Source organism: Myzus persicae, unplaced genomic scaffold, assembly GCF_001856785.1.
Source record: "Myzus persicae strain clone G006 unplaced genomic scaffold, MPER_G0061.0, whole genome shotgun sequence".
Taxonomy (NCBI): Eukaryota; Metazoa; Arthropoda; class Insecta; order Hemiptera; family Aphididae; genus Myzus; species Myzus persicae.
In genome coordinates this window covers 11,222-28,740 of record NW_019103460.1, presented here as the reverse complement: position 1 = coordinate 28,740, position 17,519 = coordinate 11,222, and the positions used below count along the sequence as shown (strand labels likewise).

Here is a 17,519-nt window from a genome sequence, read left to right as displayed (position 1 = left end):
AGTATTCTTTAGTCTGGAGAACTTTAATTAATGGAGCAAAAAAAAAATAAATAAATAAATAAATACTAAGCAAAAAAATTTATAAGATACACGTGATTCTCTACCTCTCGTGACTCTTAATAACGACATGATTCCTTCCAAAAAAGTCACTCGAAATCGTTGAGTCTTGTTAAGGTGGATAAAACTTTACAAACTTAGATAATTTCCCAAATCAAATCGTCCACTCAATATCAAACTTTTAATCTATAAACAAATTATCCTCCCATCGATGACCTACGGAAGATGAATCGTTTTTTAATAAAACATACTGTTTAAGTCTAATGATAATATAATTTATTCGTAATTCAAAAAAATTAAGTTATAATAACGTGTACCTATTTATATTTTAATAATGTTGTATTTGAAACCTATTATCATCGTTTTTTTATCGATTGCACAAAACATTTTTCTATTCACATTAAGATATCTTTTGTAAACCTTTGAAGATTTATTAGCTTTTAGTACGTAGTTTTTTTTTAGAACTTTACATAACAGGGAAAAATTTGTGGTGAAGAAGTTGAAACGGGTAACGTACAAAAACTGCAGCTTAAATAATATTAGCCTGCAGCCCATGTAGAGCTTCATTAACAGTGCAACATAAAGCGTTCTCTATTTTTTATAGAAGAATACGTACTACCTAATATAGGTTATTCTTTTATTTATTTTTTTTTAAAATCAGTTGTAGCTTTTAATAAAATTATTTATTGTTGATGTAGTCGCGGGTCATTCGTATATCACTTTATGATACCTAAAAATGTATATATATTTTTTTTTTGCTTCATTACACTGAAACTACAGCGGCGGTATACTCGAATGAAATTTTTTTCCACCCACCTCCGTGCAGGCCGAGCATATAGTATTATACCCACACGCGCTCGTTGTCGTATAGTCGTGTGATTCAGCACCCGCGCGGTTACACCCACACTTTCTGTCCGAAAGGGCTGCGAAGCGCGGAGGAGGAGGAGTAGGGGTTTTCGCCGTAAATCTAATTATTGGACGTCGCCCGCTTGCGGCGGCGGACGACACGCAAAAGCCCTAATAATTATCAGCCGACCTTTGTTGTGGTGCAGGTGGCAGTCGACGAGACGCAGACACTCGGTGCCCGGCGGCGGTCGGATCGTGTTCGCCGGCGATCTCTACGTCAAGGGATGGCAGCTGTACAAACAGGGCCAAACCACGGCGCCGCTACCTTCGGCCGGTGAGCCGCCGCCGCGACGACGCAACGCCGACGGCAAAATGTCAATGTGCAACGTACGTTTTTAATCCACTACGACCCTAATAACAAATTGCGACCATCGCGCGCGCGTGTATAGTCGTGGGCATCGGTCTGGGACGAGTGTTGGGTCTTAATGGCGGTGCGGTGTGAGGGGGGGGGATGACATCACCGATCCGAGTGATGTACTCGTTTCGTTTTTCGTTTTCCGCCCTCCCCCCCACCTAACGCCACCACGACGGGACCACCGGGGACGAGTGTTTCCCGAACGACCATCCCTCTCCGAAAAATCATTATACTCACCAAACAAATATTGAGCGTAGCACCCGTGAAAACGATAGCGCAAAATACAATAATCAATGGACTTACCGGAAAATATATTTCACGACACTGTAAATAATAATAATAATATTAACCACGTAGTGTTTTCACGCTCATTAATATTATTTTGTATATTATATATATTATATATGAAGTAAATATATTTATAACGTCCGATTTAAAATATTGTACTCGATAAAAAGGTTCTAACGGGGGGGTTTTGTTTAAACCCGTGCATGGGGATTTCGTGATATTTACAAACAAATTTTGAAGATTAAAATAAATAATTTTATTAGCTACTTTTTTAATTGGATTTAGTTAAACAATGACTGCACCTACTACACGTTTTATATGGCAGCTGTTGTAATTCTATACAAGGTGATTATTTTAAAAGTAAACTTTTCTTAAAGAGTACCTTTTAACTTTTTGGGAAATGTATTGTTTTACATAATTATTTCAAGTCATTAAAAAACAAATACATTTTTAAGTTTTTACATTTTTGAATGACAGTATACATTTTTTATTTAATATTCCGAAGCAGAATATTTTTTCTGATAATTTAAATACATAATTTGTCTTCAAAAAGTTGTATTGCAATAATTATTTTTAAATTATGCAAAAACATTATTTTCAAATATTTGCAAGACAATTAGTTCTTCCTGTAAAACAATCGCATTATATTATATTATTTAAGATATAACATCGTAGAATATTTATACAATTGTAACATCTCGAGGTTTTTTTTTTAATCAATTTTACTAATGCGCAGCTCACAGTGTTTTCCCTTTTTCTACAGCTCAGAATCGATCCGAATAAAAAATGAGAGATTTAAAAAAAAAATGATTGGTTCGAGTTTTTCAACAGAAATATTTATATTGAAGTTATAATAACAGAAGCGAAGCTAATATTTTAATATACTCTTGAGTTAGGGTTGTCTCCTGATAGTATTAATAAGTGTGTCGTGTATAATTGTAGTGTCGGGTTCGGTACCGGTATGTGACTGTATACCATCGTTGAACATACCAGTATAAACTGGAAAACCATAAAACCAATACATACCGGATTAGTATTAGTACTGGTACCTAATACAAATATAAAAAATGACATCAATGATATTATATACACCGGAATACTTATCATACCGGTATACCAGAATTGAAAATACCTACCATCATTGGGTCAAATACTGAAATGTAATAAAATGCGAACACCTACCGATATCACTTTATAAAATAATGAAATGTGAAAATCAATTGATGAAAACAACCTATATCTAATACCAAACTATTTAAAATTCGCGCGTGTGGTGTCATTTTACAACACGAATATTTAACATTTTATATGTGATGTGAGCTGAAACCAAAAATGTGCTACTATATTTATATGTTTATTTTTGTTGTCATATTAGTTATATTTTTTTTTTAAGCACATTTTTTTCGGTCTTATACAGTACCTACTTAAGTAGAACTGCATATAGGTATTGTTTAAGTGGCATTTGAAAAATCCGAAATTAAATGGTTTACTGAAAAACCCGTTAACCATATTAAAGAGGTTTATCTAATAATAAACCTAGGTGTAGATTGTTATTTTTTTAGAAAGTTCAATATTATACTCAAAACCGTTGTATAATACATTATGTCTAAAATGGAAGACGTATAAACATTTTTCATTAATCAGGTAACCATTTCATGTAAACTATTGTAAAATCAAACATACAGACAATTTAAACGGAATTCAATGATGACGTATTTTATCTACAATGACATAAACATATTGTGCTATATTTATTTCGATTATTTAAAAGTAAAGACGTTTCACTTAATTATTTAACTGACTCTGGCAGTTACGCCGTGTTGCACTCGTTTTTTCGACGTCGTTATTTTTTTTTTTTTTCGGAAATCCTACATCGATTAACAATTATTATTATAATTTATGTTTTTGGCTTAAAAAAATAAGCTCTTCGTACATCGTAATATTACTATATAGAACGTCGTTGTAAATACGATAATGTGATAAAATAAAAAAGGAACATCAGCGAGAATCCGAAAGTACGCCGACCCCTACGTGTATACTATACGCATAATATACTATACCAGCAGCCAAGGATTGGATTTAACGAGCTAGAATTTTTAAAACGGAGTTAATTTAAACTTTTTTTTTAATTTTAACGAGCTATTTTTTAATTATTTGCTTCTAAAAAATAAACGAGTTTTGTTTAAAAAGTTTATTTAATATTTAATCAAGTTAATTCATTTTTTGTTGCTTTAACTTTTATCCTCCCAGCCTTACCGATAAAAAGTAGGTACCTATCTGAAATTATGCAATTAAAGTGTTTCCTTTGTCGACATATGGTACAAAACTGAGTGAATACTTTAATCTGTTTTCAAGGTGTCATAATTTACTTGAACGAAATAATTGTTAATTTAATTGATGTGTTAAAAATAATGTAGGTACTTGTTTAAGATAGGTTGGTAATTCCGTTTCACGTGTAGTCATAACGCAACATAATAATAATTATAATTCGTATATTTTAACTTAACAACAGTTTTTATTGCCGACGAAAAATCTGCACACGTTTTGGTGTAATATAATAAATGTATAACAATATTATAGTTTATCGCAATAAACAATATTCGATGAGCGACCGAAAGACTATTAGCCAAACGAATGGTAATCGTTATCATCATATGTTTTTTTTTTCAAATACAAAATGGAACGGTTCGTGCGTAGTGTCGTTTTCCAATCATATCTCAGTAATGGCTCGAGACATAGCTGGTACATGTCTGCACGGAACGTCTGCTTATCCATAATTGGCATGTTTTTGTATTGTTTGTTGGACAAAATCCATAAACAAATAAGTGTCGAACGTTTGTTACGTATAGGTAAAGAAATATTTAAAAATTTACTTTTAGGACTTAAAATACTTATAACTTATAACAATTTCATTGATAGTTCATGAGGAGTGTGGTAACTCCTCACATTATCGGAATTCGGGTATAATCATTCAGAAAGGTCCATGTCTTAAAATACTTAAAACTATTTTTTTTTTTTTTTTAACATATTTTATTCGAATATATACAATCTGTAATAAAGGTTACAATAAGCATATAGGGGCTAAAAATACAATTGTTGTGAATGCGTGAGGTGAGTAGCAACCCAGCGGTAACACTCGACATGATATTTACTTAAAACTATAAAAACTATAAAAAAAAAAAAAAACCAGTAATAAATCTATTGCGATTTCCATAACAACATCGGAAAAATACTTATTTTAAAACTGATATTTTATCAGATTTTTCAAATAATAGTAGGCCCCTAGGTTGTTGCCGCTTTTGAAGCAGATCATGGAAAATAAAAACAGAAATATATATTTTTTTTTTTATAGTCAAAATATTTACCAGTTTTACTGAACAAACATAAAAACTATTTTTTTAGGGTTTTCCGAAAGACATTTGGGAGGGAGGGAGGAGTTAAGACTACCCAGATTCCTTGATCCGCAGGTTCACCCGCAAACATATAGTAGCCTGCCTGCGTCCGAGCACCTCAAAATTATAAATATCAATATAGGCATAGCGCTTTCGAACACGTTCGCCATAATATTATGATGCGATATAATATTATATTTTCCTCGCTCGTGCCTCAACATTGATAGGAAATCTATAGTTGGCCGACTACCGTTGGATTAATAATAATAATTGTGAATTTCGAGTTTAATCGAGTTGTCGTCGTTACATTATTATATCATATTACATTTCGCAGGTACTCGCAACCAAACATAATATCGCAATTAATTTAATTTTTTTTTCTTTTTGTCAAACAGCCGGGATGCGAACGATATTATTATGCATGTCTGTACGGTGCACTATAATATATTATTATACATTTAGGCACGGCTGCAGATGCCGCTGTAACGAACCGCGACCTTTGTGTCCGTGTGTCTGAAAACATTATGTGACAAGTCCTTTAGCGCCATCGAGAACGAGAGCTTTATTGCGTGAGTGCGTGTGTGTGTGTGTGTGTGTGTGTGTGTGCGACAATGCTTGACGTACCTATAATACTACTCGTACGTTGTATATCGTGTGCGCCGTATAATGAATAGAGTAAAATAATAATAATTTATATACGAGTCACGTGAAATAAAAATACGAAAAATACGTGATATCACATGTAGGTAGTTACAACCGCAACTAACCAGAATTACGTGGAAAACGGTACGCTCAACGTACGCCAAGGTATATACACGAATACGGCCGTAACGATGTTGTTTAAAAATTTGCTTCGATAATAAATTGAATACGGTCGTCTAATAAGTACAATATATAGGTATTAAAGGTTGTCATCGCAACTATAGTTGATCGTACATACCTGCCGAATTTATTTAGTCGAAATGAGCAATCGATAATAATGCTAGTCCGCGCGTTAAAATAATTGTGGTTTATGATTTATAGTTAGACACGTAGATACCTAATCCATAGTCCTATCACACTTGTAAGACGTAAATAGTTAGTATTAATTCGATCGCTAATATAATTCATTATAATATGGTTGTCTGCTGTAGTTACACTGCACTGCCAGCGCCGGATTGGGATGAAATTACTTGTCAGGCTGTCCGCCTAGACAGGTCCAAGTTCCTAAAAAAATGTTTCATCGAACCACCAAAGATCTTTCGAATTTTTAAGGGTTTAGCCCGGTAGTCCTCTTGTTCAATCCGGACCTGCGCACATACTACCCTCTGGATTGCTGGAAGGGAGGTGATAACAGATACCTTTTGGAATAACGCATTAAATGCAGCTCTGTGTCTTTTCCGCACGGACCTAACCATGATAATATATACATATATACATGTGTGTATATAACAGGTGGAGGTCCAATATTACTGTAACATTACAATAAATAATAAATGGCATTAGGGCACAGAAAACTAAGACAATAATAACAGATATTACTTCAACTAAGCTACATAATATAGGTATAATACTATAATGCAAAAAACATAATGCCACAAAAACAAATTACCATGATATAATATAAAAATGCAATAAAATAATTGGGGTTAAATATTATACGGTTCACGTCCAAAAATTCATACGTCTGAGTATGTGTATAGTAATAATATCACGACGACGTGATGAACCATCGACTTAGTGTAATACTTTAATACACAATTATTATTATTAATAGTATTATAAACGTCATAACCATTTCATTTTTTCGACGAAAAATTCAATTATTTTTTTTTTAATGGAATTCCTAGAGGAAGTACGGGAAGGTAGTATTATAGTTTCTTGACTTGCATTAATTTTCTGTTTTTGATTTGTAACCGATACGTGATTATTTTACTCCAATGTCTCCTGCTACGTTATTCGTAATCTTTATTCATGCCGGCCGATCGGAAGCACTGCACATTTAACAAAATATCAATTTATTTATATAATACTTTCATATTTTTTTGCTGTCTTATATAAACACTATGAAACGTTAAATTTACCACTTATTATTTATAATAAGTAGGTATAATACACACTTACTCCCATTGCTTTTCAAGCAAATATTATTATGGTTCTAAAAACAATATGTCTACCACAAATCACTTTAATAAGTTATATATTATAATTTAAGGTATAAATTGTAATTCTTAAATTCCAAACATGATAATAAATTTCCAATCACGATTCGTTTTTTTCATATCTATTCTACTATAAACGAGATTTTTTGCTACCTACCTTATTTCATATTTCGCAGTTTAGCAATTCAATTATAGCATGGAAACTTTTACTACTACTTTACCGCACTATACCTAGTTGTAAGTTATAACTTACACAAACATTTTTTGATCAGCATTGTGGTTTTTATTGTGGTTCTTATGAAAAAACTTGAAGATATTTAGAATGAAATTTCGAATTAGCATACTATGGACATTCAATTGACTAAAAGCATTTTTGACAAATTATTATCGAGAACTTTTGCTCCTACCATTATAATATAAAGATGTAAATTTATCTCCAACGTTTAAATAATTGTTTCTGTAAATTTGATCAACAATCGGCTTTTATTTTGTAGTATTTTATACACAATATCAAGCTTAATTATACGTCTAAGTCTCTCATTTTATATTAATTTACGTTGTGCCAAAACGTTTAAGGGTAGCATATTATACACTTTTAATTAATTCGAAGTTAAAAAAAATGTATCATTTTCCATGTTATACTATGGTCATTTTAAATCATTAAATGCCATTATTTTTTATCTGAACACCTGAATTGGATCAATGATAAAGCACATGAACAAAAATGTTATCCCAAACGGATAATATCTAGTTGGTGCTACAATTTAGTTTTGAAGTATTTTTTTGTGTAATTTATTACTGTGCCATAATTACAATATTTCAAACAATGTGGATAGGTACCTACCGATTTAAATTATTTTTTTATTGAGATCAATCAAAAGAATTTTAATTATTCTACAATTTTAGTTTTACAATAAAAATGTTAATTAAGTTGAATATTATAATATCATGTAATATAATAAATTATTGAAATATACGAAACAGGGTATACATTAAAACATAATGAGTAGGTAGGTAACGAGGACACACATTAACAGCGAATGCTTTTTAATTGTTGTTCAGATTATTCCCACACAAAATGGTAAGTTGCGTAATTTTTGTTATTTAAACATAATCACTAACCATTTCAAACAATCATAATGGTAACTTTTATTTGAACTTCGTCGTCTACGTGGAAAAAAACAGATACCAAAATATAAATAATTGTTTTGATAAAATACGAACTTTATCAAAGTAAATTGATATTAATCAAACACCACAAAAATACTGAAATTATCTACTACCTATAATTAAATCAGTCGTTTGAAGAACCCAGTTTGTCCCAAAACCCAAACTTTTGGAAAAATCTTTGAAAAAAACATGTCTTTTACTAGTTGGGTATCAGCAATTTGTGCAATTCTCACTATTTGCAAAAACTATTTCAAACGCTCTCACAAGTCAGGATTCTCTCTAAATGTGTTGATCTATATAATATGAAGAATCAAAAACTGCAATATATCGTGGTACCATTTTTTGGACAAGTTGGGTTTTTAAAAAACACCGGTTCCTATATTATACTAAAATTTATTTTTTATCCCTTAACTGTAATATCATACCATCTCTTGATATTTTTTTGCATTCCTATAGATTCTCATTGTGCCTGACTGATCAATACAAACACATCGCGGGGTGTGATAAATCAAATGTGTCGATCCACATCCATCGAAAGATTTTATTGCGGCTCCCAATTTGAAAAACTTTTAATTACCAGTATTAGTATCTACCCGTATCATGGGCAAAACAAATTCGATTCTGGACACGACACTAAACTTATCATAAGCAAAATTAAGATTTATTATAATTTACACTTGTTATTCATTAATACAAATATATGCTATTATTCTCTGTAGTAATTATTAATTATAAATAATACGTATTGTTAAAAACATTATTGTCATATCATTATTTTGTCTTACGCACTTTGCTTAAGCTAAATGTGGCCTAGGCCTTCCAATAGGTTCAACACCCATGGATTAAAGTGTTACCCTAGTTGGTTAATAAATTTCGGGGTTTTTTTTTTTTAATACTTCTAAAAATAAATTACTATTACAAAAAAGTTCACCAACTGCAACAGAAATGTTGCCATATTCACTGAACTCATGATGTTTTATATTAATAAGCAACAGAATAGGATATACCCGAAATGAATCTATTTTTAACTAATCAAAGTCCAAAATATACTTACATTTGATCACGATAAACAATAAATCAAATTTTGAATCTCAACCACTATATTATGCAAACGAATTCCAGTATATTTTATTGAATTTGTTTCAATATAACATGTAAAGCAATCATCCGATATAAGGTTTAAATAAGGAGGGTCTATATTTAAGTATAGTTTCAAAAAATATAATATGAATACAAACTTTTTTACCACGGGAAAAAATATTTCGTAGTCACATATTGATGTTCAACGCTATTTACGTGCTTTGCATAACTGAAATCGTCAGAAAATGTAATTTTCCGAATTTGTTGCTTTTATTGCTATTTCTGGGTAGAATTCGAATCACAATATTACTTTGTTAGCATCGATACGCTTGGTACGGACTGCTAAACTCGGAATCAATAGCGTTGCCAAAAAAATTCATTAAACCATTTTATGTGCCATACATAGGAAATTCTGATTTTGTCGATTTCGTGAAAAACACGTAACTCGAAACCTGGTAGCTCTACTCGGCATACCTTGTGTATAGTTGCAAGAAATTGTAAATGAATGAAATTCAATACCAATTAGAGAAAATGTTGAAACCTAGGTTCGATTTCAATACAAAAGTCGTCGTCATTATTTTTTCTGCGTGTCGTAAACGAAAGCTTATTATTTGCTAACGATGTGTTAACCATCGCGGATCGACTAAATTTAATTTGTACTTTTTTAAGCCCTATTACTGAATTCATGTATTCCCAGTTCTGGATAGTAAATATTTTTCTTCTTAACTATAATTTCTAGAAATCACCTTTCGTCTTAGCGTATCTAAATTGCAGTGGTTTTTTCATTCATTTTTTAATGATTCAAGTGAAGAGACATTGGCAGAGACCAATAGGGTCGTCTCAAAGATCTAATACGAAACAAATATGATTATTATTATTGTTTTGAATATTCGACTATCATTAAAGTTATTCTTTTGTGGCTGGTGTATTTTCATAACGCGCTTTGCCACAAAATTTTAAAAATTATCTCACACAAAAATACTGAAAAATTCTTTTGACTACGTTACCCCGACCACAGTAAAAATGGCGGTCATATCTGCTCAAATCGTAGAAAGTCAAAATGAAATACCTATTTTGATGTTTTTCACTCATATAATAACAGTTTAATGAGACTGGTATGAATTGAAACAAATATTTTTAAAAGCGTCATACTTTATTTTAATGGACATATTGACTTTAATTTATCATTAGTTTACCTATCATTCATCAAATAGTATATAATATGATCAGAAGAAATTAAAAGTTTTTTTTGAGGACAAATAAAAAATGTTATCGAAAACTGTTAATATGTTTAAATAATCATCTACAATCTTGATTTGAACTGAAATTCACTTGGAACCCAATTTAATTTAAGCACTCGGTTTCGATATCATTTTATAGGTTTTTGAATCTTCAGTAATTTGACGGAATTACCAAATTTCCGTATATAATGTTCTAGTGTACTGAGCTCCAAATTGTTGTTCTACTTATGTCTGTATTGGCTTTAGAAAAAGCTTATAAAGAAGAGTCTAGTTTTTTCAGATTAATATTTAAGAAGAAGTTGTAATTATTGTCGATAGCAGTTATTTTTAAGCAAGACGCTTATTATGAATGTTGGGGGACCGAATTACTCTGCGGTCTAGCTGTAGTTCTAATAGTAACGAACGTTTTGCGCAATAATGTGAGGTAGATTTTTTATTGCAATAATCGAACAAATTTCAGGTATTAGAGTGAATATTCAGTGGACGGATCTTGATTAATATACTTTGATCCCAGTCTTTATACAACATTGACAGTGGGTTTTAGATGTCTTTGTAACTTTTTTGAGGCAATTTCAAAATAAGAATGAAGAGAATAAAGAGCTTTACCATCGACATTGTCCTCAGCTGAGTGAGGTCGGTTGATCATAAGTAAATGAGTTGAATAATAATGGGGCTGTCCGATAGAACTGGAGATGAACGTTCTGAAAACTACCTTTCTTCTAGGTAAGATTTGAATAGGAGTTAATAATAAATGGGAATGATAGTTAAAAGCATTTCTTGTTTCCAGACTTCATACAATTCTCAAACTACATATATAGAAACACACTACTACTTTTACGAGGTTTTTTCTGGATTTAAATATTAATATTTACATTTCGTTAATAATCATAAAATATGAGACAGAAAATAAAATCAAAGTATCATCATACAGTTATTGTCATATTTCAGTTGCGTTCAAATGAAAACAAATACATCGCTAAATTTATACAAAAAATATATTTAACTTGTATTGACATACCTATTTTTACAATTCATTTATTTTAACTTTTCACAAAAGTGTTTTTTTTTGGAATCAATCGGTGTATAGGTTTAAAATGCATATGAATGAATGTTATTGTAATCAACAAAATCCATTAAATTTGTTTATTTTTTATTTTAAGAGTACAATTATATTGTTTAGTATTGGCATTTTATAGAAAAATGAATAACAAATTAAACAATACATATCATAATATTAATAATATAATGATTTTATAATAAAACAATGTCAGTTTTATTATTTTAGTAAATGCATAAAAATACTTTATAATACTCATGGTTGAACAAAATTTTATAGAAAATCGTAAAAACAAATAAATAACTTTGCGTTTCAGCTTTAACATTACCAATTATAGCTTTATTGTGCTTCACTACCAATAAACGAGAATAAGTTAGTTTAATGTAAATTTCCAAGCAGAACAGGAATAAACGTTTTAATCTATTTTATGACAAACAAAAAATCAAAAATTACCGATTACCGCAGCCATTTGTCTTATTTATATTTGAAATCTCAATTCATAAAAATTCGATTGTATTTAACGTTAAATAATATAAACGTTAGTAAAACAGTTTCCATCTGATATTGGTTATTCTAACAACGATTAAGTATAATTAAATACGTATGCTCATCTTAAACTTGTACTTTTGCTTGCTAGTTTTTCGAATGATTGTTTTCAACGACATGTCAATAACTTATGGGAAATATAAATTTAAAAAGATGAAAAATGGCGAAGTAAAAGTACAATACATAATTTCCACTCGATTGATGAGGGACGATATTGTAGACCACTTCTGCCGACTAAAATGTGTTTTCCTCGACAGAAAAAAAAAAACCACTTAAAAAAATATACGACGTCATAAGTTCGTTCCATGGCACAGTGCAAAAATTGTACATGGTCCAGGACCATTGGTCCTGCGTGGCCATTTCCCGTGCTGTCGTTCGATTACGTCATCCCTTTTCTAACTTTCGTCCACTCCACTGGGAATATTGTTTACTCATGTCTCATTTTGGATAAGCTTGACTTGTGTCACACATAGAGAGTAATATTTGAATCTAATCATATTTAAACAGATCACTTTATCTCCCTATTACCGACTCGTGTCAAACGATATCGGATTAATTTCAATCATTTACAATTATTAGAGAGAAATATATAATGTATACTTATGTCTTAAATTAATTACTACCACTCAATCAGATGGGTGAACATTTGATATTAAAATTATTGTAATATTTGACTATGTGTGCTGGATTAAAAATTAACTATCTATGGCGATAATTAACTTTATTACTCGAGACAATATTCTTTAATAAAATGTGATGTGTATGGGATTTAATATTAGTTTTCTGGTCGAACTGTACCCTGAGAAATAAACCACTACAAGATGGACCGATCACGTAAAGTGTTATTTATTCTAAGTTATTGGTAATCGAGGTCCACTGATTTTTCCATTGATCTTTGTTTTTATTTTGATTCAAATTTTCCTCGAATTCTTTATGCTTTTGGGTTCATCGTTCAATCCGGAATTAACCTATCCACTTACCGCGATATTTTATTCTATTTCGTTCTTTCTATAGATCTCCTGGCAATTTATTCGAGTACCGAGATTATCTTGTGACCAATCGAGTTACGTGTTTTCAACAGACATCAAAGAGAATAATATTCTAATTATTATTTCCATTGTGACCAATAGGTACAGTTTATTGAGTTTTTCTTCGAGAAAAAAAAAAAATGTAAATAAGATTGCATTTAATCCAGCATTACATAATATCACGATACGTATACGTATAACAGACATGCATGAACGGGGTAATAAATACGGGGCACAAGTGCAGACGTTTACTTTAATATTATACTGCAAGAGGCGGACGGCAGATATATTTTGTCGCTATTATATAATAATATGCAGAGCCATTAATTTCGTCGTCGTCTTTAATGAAAAAAAAGTGCGTGCCGTTTTCAACCTTTCCCGCTTGTAGGGTGTGAATTAAAAAGCTGCAGAGCGTCGTATAAGTACATGGATTACAGAAATAATATAAGTAATGTATACATTTTAATAGGTACTAAATATACGTAGCATAAACTGGAAAATTCGTCAAGCATGATCACCCTCGTTGTGCTCTTTAATTATGCGTTTATTCAAATTCTGATGTTTCGTGTTTTTTAGCGCACAATATCAAGGGCCATATTTTTAAATACTTGTATTTTTTTAGGGCATCTAAGCAATGTCGCGTCGCGGAACACACTTCTTTAGGAGTGTACTTCTATAGGACTTTTTTTTGTTATTGTAAATATTGTTCGACCGATGATTTTGTTTTACTTAATTTAAATTCAAACGAGTATTTGCTGAGCTATTAGCAGTTTGTTATGCTTTGATACAACGTTTAATAGTGCCATTAAGAAAAAAAAAAAACTAATTAAGGGATAAAATGAACTTGTCGGTGAATCGCCCCGATGTACATTCTGAAATACGGTATTTATGGTGTAAAAAAAAAAAAAAATACGAGATGACTGTTCAAGAACTCATTACGAAGTGCACTTGAACAAAATATTATGTCGTTTATAATATTATTATATTATACTACCTATGCTTCTTTCGACAACTTTGTGTTTGTCTCGGCGAATCAATTTTAAAAGCCTGAACAATTTCGGTTCACTTGAATATACCGCATGTAGGTAGCGGGTATAATAGGTATATCAACATATCGTTTACTTGGGAAATAATTTAAGAGAAAAAAATAAGAACGGTTTCACATCGAAACTAAATACCATTTGAAATATGAGTAGGTAGTTCGTGAATATAATATACTAATGCAGTAGTATATTATTATTTTGTACAGCCACTGCACGTACAGCGCTATATTAATAACAGACGCTTCTACTATTCGGTTTTATTATTATTATTAACAACACTTTCCGAGTTTTCGAATTTATTAACACGACATACGATACGAATACAATTGCAGTGCCGTCGCTCGTATATTATTATGATAATATTGCATTTACCTATTTATCTGCAACGTGTATTATTTTTCGCTCTTCCTTTTCGTAGTTTCCCCGAAGAGAATAGTAATAATAATAATAATAATAATAATAATAATAATATGAACAGTGTATTTATTTATTTATTTGTTTTTTTTTTTTTTTATATACCAATTTTTTAGCGAGATATTTAATTTTGAAGTGTTTTTGTTATTATTCCGGTGTTTTTGTTTTTTTCTTCTCTACCGTTATAACTTATTATATTGGGGAGTAGGTACCCCTACTCGAGCTCTTATCGCAAAAACGAGTTTTCGCGCTCTGGCCGAGTGCGAGACGCCGAGACCATTATACGCCAGGGGCACCACCATTAAATATCCACCGCCGTAAATTCGATAAATAATGTTCTATTTTTTATCTTTTATCAAAGGCCATCGCTGGCGTGGGCCATTCTTAAAACTGTAAGCAGGGAACTTCGTCCTAATTGTTATCACGGCGAGAACTGTTTTTAATTTACGCCATTCGGCCATTTTTTTAAATGTGTTTTTTGCGTTGCTTTTATAATCGTACTCATCTGTATATTTCATAATCTCGTAGCCTGTATTGAGACTTATCTAGATAAAAAAATTACTCATCTATTATCTAGATAACTATTGTGGCATTTATCTATTAATATTATCTTGGATGACACATTTACTTGTCGAAATAAATCGTACGAAAATCATATTCATTTTCATGAAAAATTTTCATTTTTGTTTCGACCAAAATTGTGCCATCTGAATACCTACTAAAATTATTACATAATATATTACCATATCACTGTGCGCAACTATATGTACTATTAGTTACTTTATGTTCATGTAGACGAAAAAGTAAATTGTATTGTCTCGATAAAAGTTAGATTACCTTTATGTGATCTAGATAAAATGTTCGATACATCATATTCCCAGAGGCCGTTCGTTGATGCTAGCTCAATTCTCATGATTAAATCATAACGATCCTCGAGAAATCCAAAGGACGTCACCGCGATAATTCATAAATTCGTTTTAAACAAAAATTGAATGAATTTACTATGTAATATGGATAGTATTTTATTCTCCGGTCCTACGTCCGAACTCGCGTACAAGGCGAGCCACGAGAAAATCTACTGTGCCGGAGAGGACCTCTGGCTGTCGGCGGCATTGAGGAAACTTATATAAGAGAGTACCTACTCTTCTGCTGCCGGCTCGTTTGGAACTGTTTATTTCAGAGAGATTTCTATGTCGGGGCCGTCTAGAAACAAACGTTTTTACCGATATTGAATCGAACAAATAACGATATACGCCGTGCGTATATATCGTACCATATTATTATTATTATTATTATTATTATTATTATTATTATTATTATGTTTTCAAACTTCGGTGGGCAAAATACGTGACCTAGACAAAATGTCGCATCAAGATGCTATTTACATCGGGGTGTGGGAATAGCCGGGCGCGTCCAAAAACCATTTGAAATTAAAATTTACGACCACTGCCACTGCCGCCCCAAAGCCCTGAGCAGAAATTGACATCGAATGGGAGGGACACACAAAATGCGTGTTATTCGCCTACAAAGCAATTTCTGTTAAAGTACTATACGGCTTGTCGGAACAGAGTCGAACGTAACCGGAACTACCGTTTTATTACTATGTATGTGTGCATATATATTATATATGGGTGTGTATAATGTATAATATATCGAATTTAGACCGTAAAATGAATATAAACGCGAATCTAAATACTGCTATAAGCTTTTATATTCTTTTTTTTTTTTTTAATATAAATTTAACACAATATGGCGCTATCTTGTATGTCATTTTCACTAACATCAAGTAAATGTTAGTTCATAACGACAGTATCGGTTTATTTAAAAAATACAAATTAACTCGAATACAAATAAATATCATTTTAGCTTTTATTGTTATCCAATGATTAATACAAATATCAAATACATTTTAATCGAGTAACACATTAATAGTCATATTATGTTATTTTTACAATCGACAATTACTCAATTTATTTGTAACGTTCAACTTCTTTTTATATTTCATATGTCAATAATTAATATCGAATCACTGTTATGTTCATAATATTAATAATTCCGATCAATTTTCCACTCAAATCAGGCTTATGCTAATTCACAAGTACATTGAATCCACACTTTACTGTGAAAAATTGAAGAGCTGTTGTGTTTGAGAGCTTAACAAATAATATTACTGTCTTAAAATCGTGATTCTTATAAGCAAAATGTATTTATTTTTGAAATCACATAACAATGTTTTTATCTTTAGGTCAATGCACTAATAATATGAAAAATTGAAAGAAAAAAACGTGAAATATCGTGTATACTTATCGATAAATAATATTAAAGCATAACTCAGGAATCAGAAAATAACTATTCTACGTTCCTATGTAACCCTGTTATTTCCCATCTTTGAAAAAAACTCTATTGTAACCTTTTCATACCGAGTACTATTTTTTCAATTTTTAATTATTATTTTCATTGTAACAATATTATACATCGTACTTTGATGTATAATATAACCTAAAATATCTTCTGTGGCTCCAGAATTTTGGCCTTTCAAAGTTAGACGAAATTATAAAATGAAAAAAACATGTTTTACATATAATAAGAATATAAGTAATATTATAAAAGACCTGAGATTATGTTACGAATCAAAAGCCATAATCGTCCACAGTGGTCTGCTCAAACATTTTCCCATGGGAGCTCTGAGAAATGTGGTTAAAAAGGAAAGGGTCAGTGTATTCCGCTGCTCCGCAGATTGTAGTAAAATTTCGTGAGTAAACATTTTTACAATTCGATAGACCTAAAAAAGGGATTTTCAG

General features: G+C 31.2%; 1 protein-coding gene across 1 annotated transcript in view; it reads left to right on the top strand.

Annotated features, from left to right (window-relative positions):
• LOC111034566 (transmembrane and TPR repeat-containing protein 1-like) overlaps positions 1 to 1,320 on the top strand; it is an 81,169-nt gene extending 79,849 nt beyond the window's left edge. Inside the window, exon 14 of the mRNA XM_022315845.1 lies at positions 1,110 to 1,320. Within this exon, the coding sequence (XP_022171537.1) occupies positions 1,110 to 1,302 (193 nt within the window). The 3' untranslated portion in view covers positions 1,303 to 1,320. The remainder of the gene's footprint in view (positions 1 to 1,109) is intronic.
• Positions 1,321 to 17,519: the final 16,199 nt, after the last annotated feature.